This window comes from Solea solea, chromosome 17 (assembly GCF_958295425.1).
Source record: "Solea solea chromosome 17, fSolSol10.1, whole genome shotgun sequence".
In the NCBI taxonomy this organism is placed as follows: domain Eukaryota; kingdom Metazoa; phylum Chordata; class Actinopteri; order Pleuronectiformes; family Soleidae; genus Solea; species Solea solea.
Genome location: NC_081150.1, coordinates 21,395,792 through 21,410,479, shown reverse-complemented (window position 1 = coordinate 21,410,479; position 14,688 = coordinate 21,395,792). Strand labels below are relative to the sequence as shown.

The window sequence follows — 14,688 nt, the reverse complement described above, 5'->3', positions numbered from 1 at the left end:
GCTGGTACATTTCCACTAGGATTGGCAAACGCCGAGCCAATCCTCCTCAGATATTGTTAGATTACCCTCTCTCTCCCATTTTTCCTTAACATATCCTGTACTGTGTGTTTTTTTAGACAGTAGACCCTTATAAATTCTAGAGATGACACCCTTATTCGATTTACTTTGGTAAGCATCAATAAAAATTATCAATATCGGGTCATTAAGATCAGTGTCCTTTCTGATATGTTCAAAGCGGTTACGTACCTGGGGGAATCTAAAAAAATCTGTTCTTTCAAGGTTACAGTCTTCTTTCAACTTTTCAAAGTTTTTAAATTGTCCCTTTTCTGTGAGAGAGTAGTATGTCGTTATTCCTTTCAAAATCCATGATTTAAATCCCTTATCAATCGTGTTAGGCCTAAATTCCGGATCATATCGTCATTTATTACTTAATTTATACTCGTCTTTTATCATATTCCAGATTTTTAGCTGTGCTTTGATCCATGGGTTCTGTGCCATGTCTATAAATCTTCCCAGATGTTTGTGCGGTAGTACTGCTTGTATTGGGGGGTCAATCAGAGTGGAGAGTTCGATATCTTTCCATCTGGCTCGAAAGGATGGGTTACACAAATTAATCAGCGGGTTTAATCTGAGCTGCATAAAAATAGTCCTTAAAATTAGGTAGTGCCATCCCCCCTTGCTTCTTTGGAAGTTGTAAAGTTTTAAATCTAATCCTGGGTTTTTTACCCTGCCAAATAAATCTGGAAATAATCTTGTCCAGTTCAGAAAATTGTTTTTAGGAAATTTCTACAGGGAGTGCCTGGAATAAGAAGAGATATCGTGGGAGGATATTCATTCTTACAGAATCAATTCTGTGACTGAGACTAAGAAAAGAAACTTAGTTCCATCTATGCATGTCTTCTTTAATTTTTGTTAAGAGGGGGCCATAATGAATTTTGATCCCATTTAATATGGAATTTGTCCCTTAATTGCTTTGTGGGTTGGTAGTTGATAGTCAAAATGTGTGTCTTTTGTATATTTAATTTATATCCTGAATAATTACCAAACGTTTCTAGAAAGACCATTAATTTGGGGAGTGAATTAGGAGGGTCACTTAAATAAACCAAGACGTCGTCAGCATATAGCGCCACCTTGTGGTAGTCTCCATTAATGCAGATGCCTTTAATACTCTGAGTCTGTCTTATCCACTGAGCTAGGGGCTCTATATAGAGTGCAAATAGCAGGGGCGAAATCGGGCATCCCTGTCTCGAACCACGCTCTCGTAAAATAGTATCTGAAAGGTAACCATTTATTTTTATCCAGGCCAATGGTTTGTTGTATAATGTACGGATCCCTCTAATAAAAACGTTGTCCATGCCAAATCATAATGAGCGAGTTTTATTCTCCCAGCAGGTGGCGCTCTGCTATGAATCAGATCAAGGACAGTGAAGAGGAAGCTCCGCCCTCTAAAACCACTCTGTGTGAGGAACATGAGGGTCAGAGGTGAGATGAGGATCTCATGGATCATGTGACTCGTCTCCATGTCACAGCTTAGTGTTTTATTTACACATCATTTGTTTGTAGGAGGATCCATCAACAGAGACCAGACTCTGCTGGACCTGGACCTGGACCCAGCTGTGTGTCCATGAAGAGTGACTGGTCCATGGATGAACCTTCGAACTTCAAACAAGAACAGAGGTCAGATGATGGAGGGTGGAGGTCTTCACAGGTCAACAACTCAAATGATCCACCATGTAGCACCAGAGACACCTAATATTTGAGAATTCAGACCCAGACCCATGCAGACCTAAGACATTCTGGACCCAAGTCCCAAATAGACCCATCCCCATTTAATCTCAGATCTGGACCCATGAAAAAATTAGAAATGTTGAATAATTGTGGAACAGTCCTGGCTCACGTGCTTGGGTTTGGGTAAAGGGATCTGACTGAAGATGTGGAAGTCTTAAATGTGTTAATCAGTGTAGTGTTTGACACCATCTGGGTCACACTCAACCATTTCTGACACAAACCTGTTTTCCTTGTGTCTCCTGTTACTGTAGATCATTAATGAGATCAATCACAGCCGATGTTGTATTTACATGTCATGTCCTGTGTTTGTAGGAGGATCCATCAACAGGGACCAGACTCTGCCAGACCTGGACCTGGACCCAGCTGTGTGTCCATGAAGAGTGACTTGTCTATAGATCGTTATATTAACTTCAAGGATGGACAAAAACATGGTGAACTGATGTAAGAATTACACACATAGTAACACACACTTACATGATCCTCCACCAGGGGGAGCCTGTCTAGTCCAAAACATGTTGAATCCAGAAAAACACTCTTCTTCTCTTTGGTGGACCAATGTTGTTTTTCTGTCTCCACTAAACGTCTTCAGCCTGTCCTCGTCTCTGAATACGTTTCCAGCAGTAAATCTAGTCAGAGTCCGTGATTGGTCAGGGACTCATGGACAAGCCTCTCTGATTGTGTCTTTGAGACTTCACACATAACAAACACTAGAGACTGTCCTTCAGGGACTTTTGTCTTCAACCTGTCAAACTCATGTCACGTGAACTTGGCTGAAGAAGAATCGTAGGTGCAGCACATTGAAAACCTCGTAGAAACAAATGATTGTTTAGTAAATGACACTGAATCTTTTCTCCTCAGAGTTGATCAGCAGAGGACAGAGGTTCTCAGTGGTCAGTCTGTCCAGCAGCATGGAGCAGACCTGGACTCCATATTTAAGGTGTGTAAATGTACAAACATGACACTACTGTTAATACTGAAGCAGAGTCCTGGGGCCTCATGTATAAACCGTGCGTACGCACAAAAAGACGGCGTACGCTTGCTTTCGCGCACAGACGGCATGTATAAAAATGTACTTGGCGTGGAAGTTTGCGCATCGCAGCGCAAACTCTCGAGCTGCCGTGAGAATTTGCAGAGAGCTCCGCAAACTCTTGTCAGGTGGAGATGCTGCAATATTAAGCTCTGAAACTTATCACAGTGTTTGAAAATAATATTATTCATGTGCTGCTCCTTCACGTTGAAAGGAGCCAGTTGAGGTGGTTCGGGCATCTGGTGAGGATGCCTCCTGGGCGCCTCCCGAGGGAGGTATATCAGGCACGTCCAGCTGGTAGGACCGGGATCCCTCAGTCGGAGCTGGTCAATGCGGCTCAGGAAAAGGAAGTTTGGGGTCCCTTGCTGAAACTGCTGCCCCCGCGACCCGGCCCCGGATAAGCGGAGGATGATGATGATGATGATGATGATGATTATTCATGTGTCTACAGTGACAAACATGAATTTTCTGTGACAAACAATACTGATACACCACGTACGTTTGAACATATGTGGATAACATCAGAGAGGACACTGAAGACGAAACTGATCCTGTGAGCAAACACACACACTACAAACCTGTGTGTGTGTGTGTGTGTGTGTGAGAGAGAAAGACTCACTTATTTACTTTGAGCAAATTACTGAAATTAATTTTCCACAGATGAATATTTTCTTTATGTAACACGGTGATGTAAACACAGCTGCTGACATGAACACATGAACACATGAACACACGTCAGTCTATAATGTTTTAAACACAAAATAAAGTTACAGACTCATTTGTTGTAAGAAAACGGGACTTGAACGTTGAGTAGAACATTTTCTTTATCCCATTTTAATCCACACGATAACGAAATAACTACGAAAAAGTTATTCCGCCACCGCTGCGCCTTTCATCGGAAGAGAAAGGCGCAGCATCCACAACACAATCAGTGACAGTAATGAATGGTTACATGGAGTAACTCCGTGAACTCTGTCTGCTTATTTTGTGCGTAATGTGTGTAGATGATGACGTGTGACACTTATAGATTGTTGAAATAATCTGTAAATTCAGCTCACATGGATCAGTCATGTCTAAACATACATGTTACACCAGAAAAAAACATGCACAGGATCAACTATCAATGCACAGCCAGTTTTTTAAGCATCAATATTAATATGAGAGCAGTCGCTGTGACCCTGACATTTAGTTCCTTTGTGTTTATCACTAATTCCAAAAAAAAACAACCAAAATAATCTATTTTTACAGATTTATACATCATAAATTGACGAGTTGATCGTGCACTTTCCTTCTTTTTCTTTTATTTCCCTCTTTCTTTGCTGCCGCAGTTGTCCTTTTTCTTCAGGACGAAGGCATTTTAGAGTCATTTCTATATTCATTTGTGGGTGGGCGTGGTGTGTTCCTCATTCATCTCCGCTCAGTTTCACGTTTGATGGGATGTATAAAGAAAAGGTGCGCAGGACTTGGCGTACGCACAGTTTTATAAATCTGAGATTTTCTTTGCGTACGTACTTTATACATTTTGTGCGTACGCCGTCTTTTAGTATGAAAGCTGCGCACTCTTTTATACATGAGGCTCCTGGTCCTGACAGTCTGGATGCTGCTCTGTGGACCTGCAAGACTTCACTCTGTCACTGATCATCTGAGGTTAAACTTCACATGTTCTGTTCCAGCTGCTGGAGGAGAACATCATCTGCTTTGTGAAGAACGAGCTGAAGAAGATCCACAAGGTTCTGGATACAGATCACACAGAAGTCTCAGAGAGTCAGAGGGAGGATGAGGAGCAGAGGAGCAGCAGAGAGGCCTTTCTGAAGATCACAGGGGACTTCTTAAGGAGGATGAAGCAGGAGAAGCTAGCTGACAGTAAGAGGACTTTTAATGTGAAAGGAAGAACATCTTATTTTCTCAATGATCAACTCACTGATTTATTTTCTTGTGTTCTGTCAGAAATCAGAGCTCCAGCTTGTCGACGTGAACTCAAATCAAACCTGAAGAAGAAGTTCCAGTGTTTGTTTGAGGGCGTAGCTAAAGCAGGAAACCCCACCCTTCTGAATGAGATCTTCACAGAGCTTTACATCACAGAGGGAGGGACTGGAGAGGTCAATGAAGAACATGAGGTCAGACAGATTGAAAGAGCTTCCTGGAAACCAGACAGACCAGAAACATCCATCAGACATGAAGACATCTTGAAAGCCTCAGCTGGAAGAGACGGACCAATCAGAAGAGTGATGACAAAGGGCGTGGCTGGCATTGGGAAAACAGTGTTAACACAGAAGTTCACTCTGGACTGGGCTGAAGACAAAAGCAACCAGGACGTACAGTTCATGTTTCCCTTCACCTTCAGAGAGCTGAATGTGCTGAAAGAGAAGAAGTTCAGTTTGGTGGAACTCATCCATCACTTCTTCACTGAAACCAAAGAAGCAGGAATCTGCAGGTTTGAAGACTTTAAGGTGGTCTTCATCTTTGATGGTCTGGACGAGTGTCGACTTCCTCTGGACTTCCACAACACTGAGATCCTGACTGACGTCACAGCGTCCACCTCAGTGGACGTGCTGCTGACAAACCTCATCAGGGGGAAACTGCTTCCCTCTGCTCGCCTCTGGATAACCACACGACCTGCAGCAGCCAATCAGATCCCTCCTGACTGTGTGGACATGGTGACAGAGGTCAGAGGGTTCACGGACCCACAGAAGGAGGACTACTTCTGGAAGAGGTTCAGAGATGAGGAGCAGGCCAGGAGGATCATCTCCCACATCCAGACATCACGAAGCCTCCACATCATGTGCCACATCCCAGTCTTCTGCTGGATCACTGCAACAGTTCTGGAGAACATGCTGAAAACCAGAGATGGAGGAGAACTGCCCAAGACCCTGACTGAGATGTACATCCACTTCCTGGTGGTTCAGTCCAAAGTGAAGAAGGTCAAATATGATGGAGGAGCTGAGACAGATCCACACTGGAGTCCAGAGAACAGGAAGATGATTGAGTCTCTGGGGAAACTGGCTTTTGAGCAGCTGCAGAAAGGAAACCTGATCTTCTATGAATCAGACCTGACAGAGTGTGGCATCGATATCACAGCAGCTTCAGTTTACTCAGGAGTCTTCACTCAGATCTTTAAAGAGGAGAGAGGCCTGTACCAGGACAAGGTCTTCTGCTTTGTCCATCTGAGTGTTCAGGAGTTTCTGGCTGCTCTTCATGTTCATCTGATCTTCATCACCTCTGGAACAAATCTGTTGTCAGAACCAACAACGAGCCAGTTGACCAGACCGTTTAGAAAAAAACCTAAACTGAATCATCTGCACCAGAGTGCTGTGGACGAGGCCTTACTGAGTCCAAATGGACACCTGGACTTGTCCCTCCGCTTCCTCCTGGGTCTTTCACTGGAGACCAATCAGAAGCTCTTAAGAGGTCTACTGACACAAACAGTAAGTGGTTCACAGACCAATCAGGAAACAGTTGAGTACATCAAGAAGAAGATCAGTGAGAATCTGTCAGCAGAGAGAAGCATCAACCTGTTCCACTGTCTGAATGAACTGAACCATCGTTCTCTTGTGGAGAAGATCCAAGAGTCCCTCACATCAGGATGCCTGTCCACAGAGACACTGTCTCCTGCTCAGTGGTCAGCTCTGGTCTTCATCTTACTGTCATCAGGAAAAGATCTGGAAGAGTTTGACCTGAAGAAATACTCTGCTTCAGAGGAGGCTCTTCTGAAGCTGCTGCCGGTGGTCAAAGCCTCCAACAAAGCTCTGTACGTGGATCAGTATATAAATATTAATAAGACATATTCTAAAGAGCACAAGACAAACATGTTTAACCTTTTGTTCATCACTGTTTTCTTCATCAGACTGAATGGCTGTAACCTCTCAGAGAGAAGCTGTGAAGCTCTGTCCTCAGTCCTCAGCTCTGTGTCCTCTAGTCTGAGACATGTGGACCTGAGTAACAACAACCTGCTGAATTCAGGAGTGAAGCTGCTGTGTGATGGACTGAAGAGTCCTTACTGTTCTCTGGAGACTCTCAGGTCAGAACTCTGACTCAGACTCTTTGCTTCTTTAGGTTCTTGTTGATGAAGGTGTTTTTTCTGAATCACTGAGTTCATCATATCTTCTTAACTCCAGTCTTTCAGGTTGTCTGGTCTCAGAGGAAGGATGTTCTTCTCTGACCTCAGCTCTGAACTCAAACCCCTCCCATCTGAGAGAACTGGACCTGAGTAACAATGACCTGCAGGATCCAGGAGTGAAGCTGCTGTGTGATGGACTGAAGAGTCCTTACTGTTCTCTGGAGACTCTCAGGTCAGAACTCTGACTCAGACTCTTTGCTTCTTTAGGTTCTTGTTGATGAAGATGTTTTTTCTGAATCACTGAGTTCATCATATCTTCTTAACTCCAGTCTTTCAGGTTGTCTGGTCTCAGAGGAAGGATGTTCTTCTCTGACCTCAGCTCTAAACTCAAACCCCTCCCATCTGAGAGAACTGGACCTGAGTAACAATGACCTGCAGGATCCAGGAGTGAAGCTGCTGTGTGATGGACTGAAGAGTCCTTACTGTTCTCTGGAGACTCTCAGGTCAGAACTCTGACTCAGACTCTTTGCTTCTTTAGGTTCTTCTTGATGAAGATGTTTTTTCTGAATCACTGAGTTCATAATATCTTCTTAACTCCAGTCTTTCAGGTTGTCTGGTCTCAGAGGAAGGATGTTCTTCTCTGACCTCAGCTCTGAACTCAAACCCCTCCCATCTGAGAGAACTGGACCTGAGTAACAATGACCTGCAGGATCCAGGAGTGAAGCTGCTGTGTGATGGACTGAAGAGTCCTCACTGTTCTCTGGAGACTCTCAGGTTGGTGCTCAGCTGATTTATATGGACAATTCTACTCTGATTATTATTATTTTATTTTTTTATAATTTATTTTTTATTGACATTCAGAAACAGACATTCACATCCGGCAAAACATACATGCATACATCTCACATCTGTTGTCTGCTCTAAATGCCTAGACAAAAAAAAACAAACAATGAAAAAAGGAAAAACACACATTAGCAACTATGTACAATTTAGGGAGTGATCCTTTTTGTATAGTACAGTCATTGGTTTGTAAAAATAAAATCATGTCTATGGAGTGTGACATATTTGACCCAGTTCCCCCAGTATGAAGCAAATTTCTCCAATTGATGGTTAACAAATGCAGTTATCCTCTCCATTTTATAGATGTCCATTGTAATGTCCATCCATAAATTTAAAGTTGGGCTCTCCTGTGACAACCATTTCCTGTTATACCCTTTTTGCAGGCCACCAGCAAGATATTTAGTAGAAGTTTATCCCCTTTCAGCCATTCCTCAGGTATGTGTCCAAAAAACATAGCCTTACTCTCGAGGAGTATTTCGCAGGTAAAGATCTCCTGTAGAGCATTATGTATCCCTCTCCAGTAGCCCTTAATGACAGGACAGTCCCAGAAAACATGGTAGTGGTCAGCATTTTGATTTCCACAGTTCCTCCAGCAGACAGGGGAATTATCATCATAGTGAGACTTCTGAGAAGGTGTAATAAAGTACCTAATCAAGCTTTTCCATCCAAATTCCCTCCACTTCTGTGAGCTGGTACATCTCCATTGATACCTCCAAATTGTTGTCCATTCTTCCTCAGATATATTTATCCCTCCTTCCTTCTCCCATTTTATTTTAATATATGAAGTAGAGTGAGATTTCAAATGAGACAGACCCTTATATAAGCATGACACAGTTTTATTAATAGCTTCCGAATCGAATAATAATAATTGAATTAGACATATGTTTATCTTTGTTAGATTTTTCATCTTTGCATTGACGTAATGCCGTAACTGCAGGTATCTATAAAAGTCTTGTTTTTCTAAAACATGTGTCCTTTTAAGCGTTTCAAAACTGAGTAACTTTCCATCTTTCATTACTCTACATAAGGCTGTTATACCGTTAGCTATCCAGTCCTTAAATCTAGAATCCAGTTTATTAGGTCTAAAATCCGAATCATAAGCACACCATTTAAGAGCCAAAATATCATTTTCAAGTTTATGTTCTTTTATAATAATTTTCCATACTTTAAGGGTCCACGCCACCCACTGATTATCAATGTTATTAATGTGGGTTTGCAAGTTATTATCAGCTAAAATTGCCTGTATGGGGATGGAGGGCATTTTTTCCTCAATGCTTTTCCATTGAGCTGTATATGACGGGTTGCACCAGCATACCACTGCTCTCATCTGCGCTGCAAAATAATAATATCTAAAATAAGGCAAGCCCCATCCTCCCTTTTGTTTAACCAGCTGTAAGGTTTTGAGGCAAACTGCTATATACCTGGATAGCAGTTTGTCCCACTCGTTAAATTGGTTTTGGTTAATCTCTATTGGCAATGTTTAAAATAAATATAAAAGTCTTGGCAATATAATCATTTTAATAGAGTCAATTATTGAACTAAGGCTAAAGAAGGGAATTAAGTTCCATCTTGCTATATCATCCTTTATTTTTTCATGTATGGGTGAATAGTTATATTCCGATAATTTTGTAAGATCTTTTGGTAGGTTGATGCCTAAGTATTTAAAGGACTCTGTTTGCCATGTCAAGGGGTAGCTACTTTTGATTTCTCTTGGTGGGCAGTAGTTATATGAGAGTATTTGGGTTTTACTCATGTTGATTTTGTACCCAGATAATTGGCCATATTGTTCAAATGCTTCCATCAATTTAGGCAGAGAGTGAGTTGGTTGCGCAAGGTATATCAAAATATCGTCTGCATAACAGGCCAATTTATATTCCGTCCCTTTAATAATGATTCCCTTAATATCTTCTTTTTGTCTGATGTACTGAGCTAGTGGTTCCAAATATAATGCGAAGAGTAGTGGTGACCATGCACAGCCCTGTCTGGTGCCCCTTTCTAGGGTAAAACTATTTGACAAATATCCATTGACCTTGACCCTGGCGGTAGGTTTGTCATATAGTGCCTGTATGGTTTTAATAATTGTATCGTGGAAGCCAATTCTATGCAACACTCTGTAGAGAAAAATCCAGTTAACCGAATCAAAGGCCTTTTCAGCATCTACGCTCATCACAATTGCTTCAGTTTGATTTCTTTGTATATGATCCATAATATGTAGTGTCTTTGGTATATTGTCTTGTGTTTGGCGTTGGTGTATGAAACCTGTCTGATCATTATGTATCAGTGTCGGCAGGAATTCTTCTAATCGTTTGGCCATAACAGAAGTAAATAATTTATAGTCCACATTAAGAACAGAGATTGGCCTAAAAGAGCCACACTCCACTTTATCCTTGCCTTCTTTTGGTATGGCTGAAATGATTGCCTCCTTCCAGCTGGGTGGCGTTTGCGCATTTTTTAAAGCCCAATTCAGAGTAGGCAGTAAAACAGGTATTAGTTCTTTTTTAAATTCCTTGTACCACTCTGCCGTGTAGCCATCAGATCCTGGTGATTTGCTTAATTTAAATCTACCAACTGCAACTTTTAATTCTTCTTCAGTTATATCCGCAGTCATCATTTTATTTTGATTTTCATCGAGAGTAGGTGAATCTAGGGAATTCAGGAAGCTGTCAATTTGGGCCACACTCCCACCTGAGACTTCAGAATATAAGGTTTTGTAAAACACTTCAAAAGCTTCCTGAATTTCATTTAGTTTATTTTGTATCGCTTTTGTCCTTGGATCCCTAATTTTATGAATTGTATTTTAGGCTATCCTTTTTTTCAATTTCCATGCCAATACTTTCATAGATTTGGAGCCACTTTCGTAGGTTTTCTGTTTCAGAAACATTAAATCTTTCTCGATTTCTTGTGTGGCCAAATTATTAATTTCATTCCTGGTGTGTCTAATTTCTCTCAATGTATTCTGTGCCAAATCTAATTTATGTTTTCCTTCTAGTATCTTTAGCTTGTTTTTTAAATCCTCTAATGTTTTATTAGGGTTCAAGCAACAAGGTTGCAAGAACCCTATTGCCTTCTAAAAGCTCGCAGTTTCTCCTTGATACCCTTCTCTCGCTCCTCACCTGTCCCTGATTATTTTTTTAATTACATGTGAATAGATTTTCTTGAACTCCTCCTCAGAATGAGTGGCTGTAAACTCTCAGAGAGAAGCTGTGAAGCTCTGTCCTCAGTCCTCAGCTCTGTGTCCTCTCGTATGAGACACGTGGACCTGAGTAACAACGACCTGCAGGATCCAGGAGTGAAGCTGCTGTGTGATGGACTGAAGAGTCCTCACTGTTCTCTGGAGACTCTCAAGTCAGAACTCTGACTCAGACTCTTTGCTTCTTTAGGTTCTTGTTGATGAAGATGTTTTTTCTGAATCACTGAGTTCATCATATCTTCTTAACTCCAGTCTGTCAGGTTGTCTGGTCTCAGAGGAAGGATGTTCTTCTCTGACCTCAGCTCTGAACTCCAACCCCTCCCATCTGAGAGAACTGGACCTGAGCTACAATCATCCAGGAGACTCAGGAGAGAAGCTGCTGTCTGCTGGACTGAAGAGTCCTCACTGGAGACTGGACACTCTCAGGTATTCTCCTCTTCCTCCTCCTTCCTCTTCATGTTCATCAGCAGTATTAAAACTTGTCAGCAGGTTCAGGTTGAAGATGTCCTGTTATTATGTTTTCCTCTGTCAGTGAGTATAACCAAACATTAGTGACACTTTTTAAACACCTGTTGTTCTTCTCCTTCTTCTGGCTCCTCCCTTTAGGGGGCGCCACAGCAGATCATCTGCCTGATAGATATTGTTCTTGTTTGACAATAAACTAGAACCAAACACTAGACTCTGGTGAGAACGAGTTAATGTCACGTAGTTCAGCCTGAGAAACGACCAGAACCATGAACTGGACAGATCATCTGCACAGAGTAGCAGCATCATGTGAGAAGTCCTGGTACTGGGTACAGAACAGTCCTGGTCCACTTCAAACAGTCTACGGTCTAACTAAAGTAAAGATGTCTTTATTCTGTGGTGTTTGTAGTGAGTTGTGTCTGTATAAACAGAAGTTGTCTTCTGTGTTGTCCACGTGGTGGCGCTGTTGAGTAAATGCGTAGCCTCCTGAAACTGTGGTCTCCGGTTCTGCAGACACCGGCCGTTTCTCAATATCCATACTTGTGCGTACTTGTGCGTACTTGCGTACTCCGGTACTGTTCAAGTGCTGTTCCAATTCTCAAGTAAGCGAACAGCGAGGACCCGGACGTATTCTCGCTCCGCCCATTTTTACCAGGTATGCATCGGAGGTGACTTGAGCGTACTTGGGATGGCCATGTATCCCAGAATGCTGAGGTATATGAACTAAGAAGAACACATTAACACAGCTAAAGTTTAATACTTAAATGTATTGATGATTGACATTAATAAGTAAACATGAGACAAGAGGGTCTCTTGGACACATGACAAGTCAGACCATACGTTTTACAATAGGCATCCTGTATAGGACAGGAAACTTGAGGGTCTGTTTTGAATATGGTTAGTTAGGAAATATAGATGTCTCTTGTTTGACTAAATGGTGATATTGTCCAATTTAAAGATCATGGGACAGTATGGTATATCCGGACCCAACTTGTTTTTCAAGTTGTTGCATTATGGAAACAGGAGAAAGGCGGGGGTCGAAACATGTGATGCCTGCAAATAAGAATGCTAGAAAATCTATATAAGGTTAGTTTTGCTTTTCTGAGGCAGAATTGTTCGGAGATTCGGCAAGAACACATTCTCCCGAGCTGCTGCAGAGCTTGGTTCTGACGCCTGACTTGTGACTAAATAAAATCCCTTTGTTCGGTACAAGTCCTGTGTCAGTGGGGTCTTTTCCTGCATCATCAACTCATCACCTATCGTTCATAAGAAGAAGGAAGCCTGACAAAAACGACATTACATTTCAGCGGAGCATAGCAGCAGATAATAGAAATATAAATCTGAAATAAATATTTTTCTTTGTTCCGGAACAAAGTTTTAACATCATTTGAGGCGAGAAATGAGTCATTTAGAAATCAAACATGTGGTTTGTGTATGAAGATATGACGTATTTATAGTTTGGCAGCGACGTTTGTCGGAGGTGATAAGCTCCGCCTCTGCGGACGCTCGGCGCTTACTGTGCCCGACACAGAGCAGCGTGACCTCGGCCTGTCCTGATGAAATGATCCGCTGGCTCAGACGTCGCTGTCATTAGATGCTCGGTGTGATCCATAGATTTGTTGTTGACGTGTTATTTTGTTTTTAATGGAAACGTTTTGACCTGACAGTTTAAAAGTTTGTATATTGTTAATGTTTTTTTTATTTTAACTTTGAATGTTAGATTTATATTAAAGTCGCACGGTCATTGTATCTGTATTTAAATATAATATTTAAATATTAGATATGTAGAGTAGTATATATTTGTACAAGTCATATATATATATATATATATATATATATATACTACTCTACAATGCTGTAATATATCTATTTTCCACATTGTATAATTTGTATTGTATATTTTAATAGAAATAAATTAATAAATGAAGTTAAATATTTAAAATGTAAAAATAATAACAACATATATATGCATTTATTAAAAGTATTTCATATGTTCATTTATCAACACCGTAGGTGGCGCTAATGAGGCTGTAGCACAGCAGCACTACAGCAGAACTACAGCAGAACAATACATACATACTTGCATACTTGAGTATTGAGAAACAACCACATACTTGTGTACTCCCGTACTTGGCAAGTATATACTCCCAGCGTACTTCTCAAGTAAGCAAGTACATACTTGCTTACTTGAGTATTGAGAAACAGCCACCGTCTTCTCTTTGAAACACACCTGTCCTTGTAGTTCATCATTGTGTCCACCAGAGTGCGTCATTAAGACAACAGTTTGGACTCATGTTGGACAGAAACTCATTCAGACTGTTTCTTCCTCCAGGATGGACCATGCTGGAGAGCAGTGGTTAAAACCTGGTCTCAGGAAGTGTAAGTATGGATTTACAGGAAATAACAACATATCAGCTGATCATCAATAAACTGCAGCTGTGTCTCGTTGTCTTCATCAGATTCATGTGAACTGGAACTGGACACAAACACAATGAGCAGAGAACTCAAACTGTCTGACGACAACAGGAAAGTGACCCGTGTGAGAGAAGATCAGTTGTATCCTGATCATCCAGACAGATTTGAGTCCTGGTCTCAGCTGCTGTGTAGACCTGGTCTGACTGGTCGCTGTTACTGGGAGGTCGAGTGGAGAGGAAGAGTTTGTATATCACTGAGTTACAGAGGAATCAAGAGGAAAGGCGACAGTTCTGACTGTTTGTTTGGACATAATGATCAGTCCTGGAGTCTGTTCTGCTCTGATGATCGTGGTAACTCTGTCCTTCACTGTAGGACAGAAACACGCATCATGTCCTCTGTCTCTCACAGGGTATCAGTGTATGTGGACTGTCTTGCTGGGACTCTGTCCTTCTACAGCGTCTCCTCTGACTCACTGATCCACCTCCACACCTTCAGGACCACATTCACTGAACCGGTTTATCCTGGGTTCCTGGTCTGGCCTGGTTCCTCAGTGTCTCTGTGTCCTCTGTAGGACATGAAGAGACAGCAGCTTCAGTGGTGGACGAGGTCAAAGCTCGTCTCAGTCATTCTTTGTTGAAACCATCAATAAATAAAGACTTAAAAAATCAACATGTCTGTCATTAACTGAGCCGCCGTCCTGCGCTGTGAGCGCCCCCTGCTGCTGAGAACCAGCCTGAAACACACAGGTTCACACACACTGAGATAAAAATAACAAAAAGTGAATGTTTGAAAGTGAAATTAAAAGATACAGAAAGTAAAATCAATTAAAAATGAATAAATGCTTTATATAAAATAAAAAGAAAGAAGTCAAAATAATATAAAATAAAATTCAAGGTTTTCAATCCA

At 41.5% G+C, this 14,688-nt stretch overlaps 1 protein-coding gene across 1 annotated transcript; it reads left to right on the top strand.

The window, feature by feature from the left end:
- Positions 1-4,493: 4,493 nt before the first annotated feature.
- Positions 4,494-14,451, top strand: LOC131444082 (NACHT, LRR and PYD domains-containing protein 12-like). Its single transcript, XM_058614213.1, has 9 exons — positions 4,494-4,678; positions 4,763-6,563; positions 6,660-6,833; positions 6,931-7,104; positions 7,202-7,375; positions 7,473-7,646; positions 8,096-8,147; positions 13,569-13,746; positions 13,827-14,451. The coding sequence occupies exons 1-9, from the start codon at positions 4,654-4,656 to the stop codon at positions 14,351-14,353; spliced, it is 3,279 nt and encodes a 1,092-aa protein (XP_058470196.1). The 5' UTR covers positions 4,494-4,653; the 3' UTR covers positions 14,354-14,451.
- Positions 14,452-14,688: the final 237 nt, after the last annotated feature.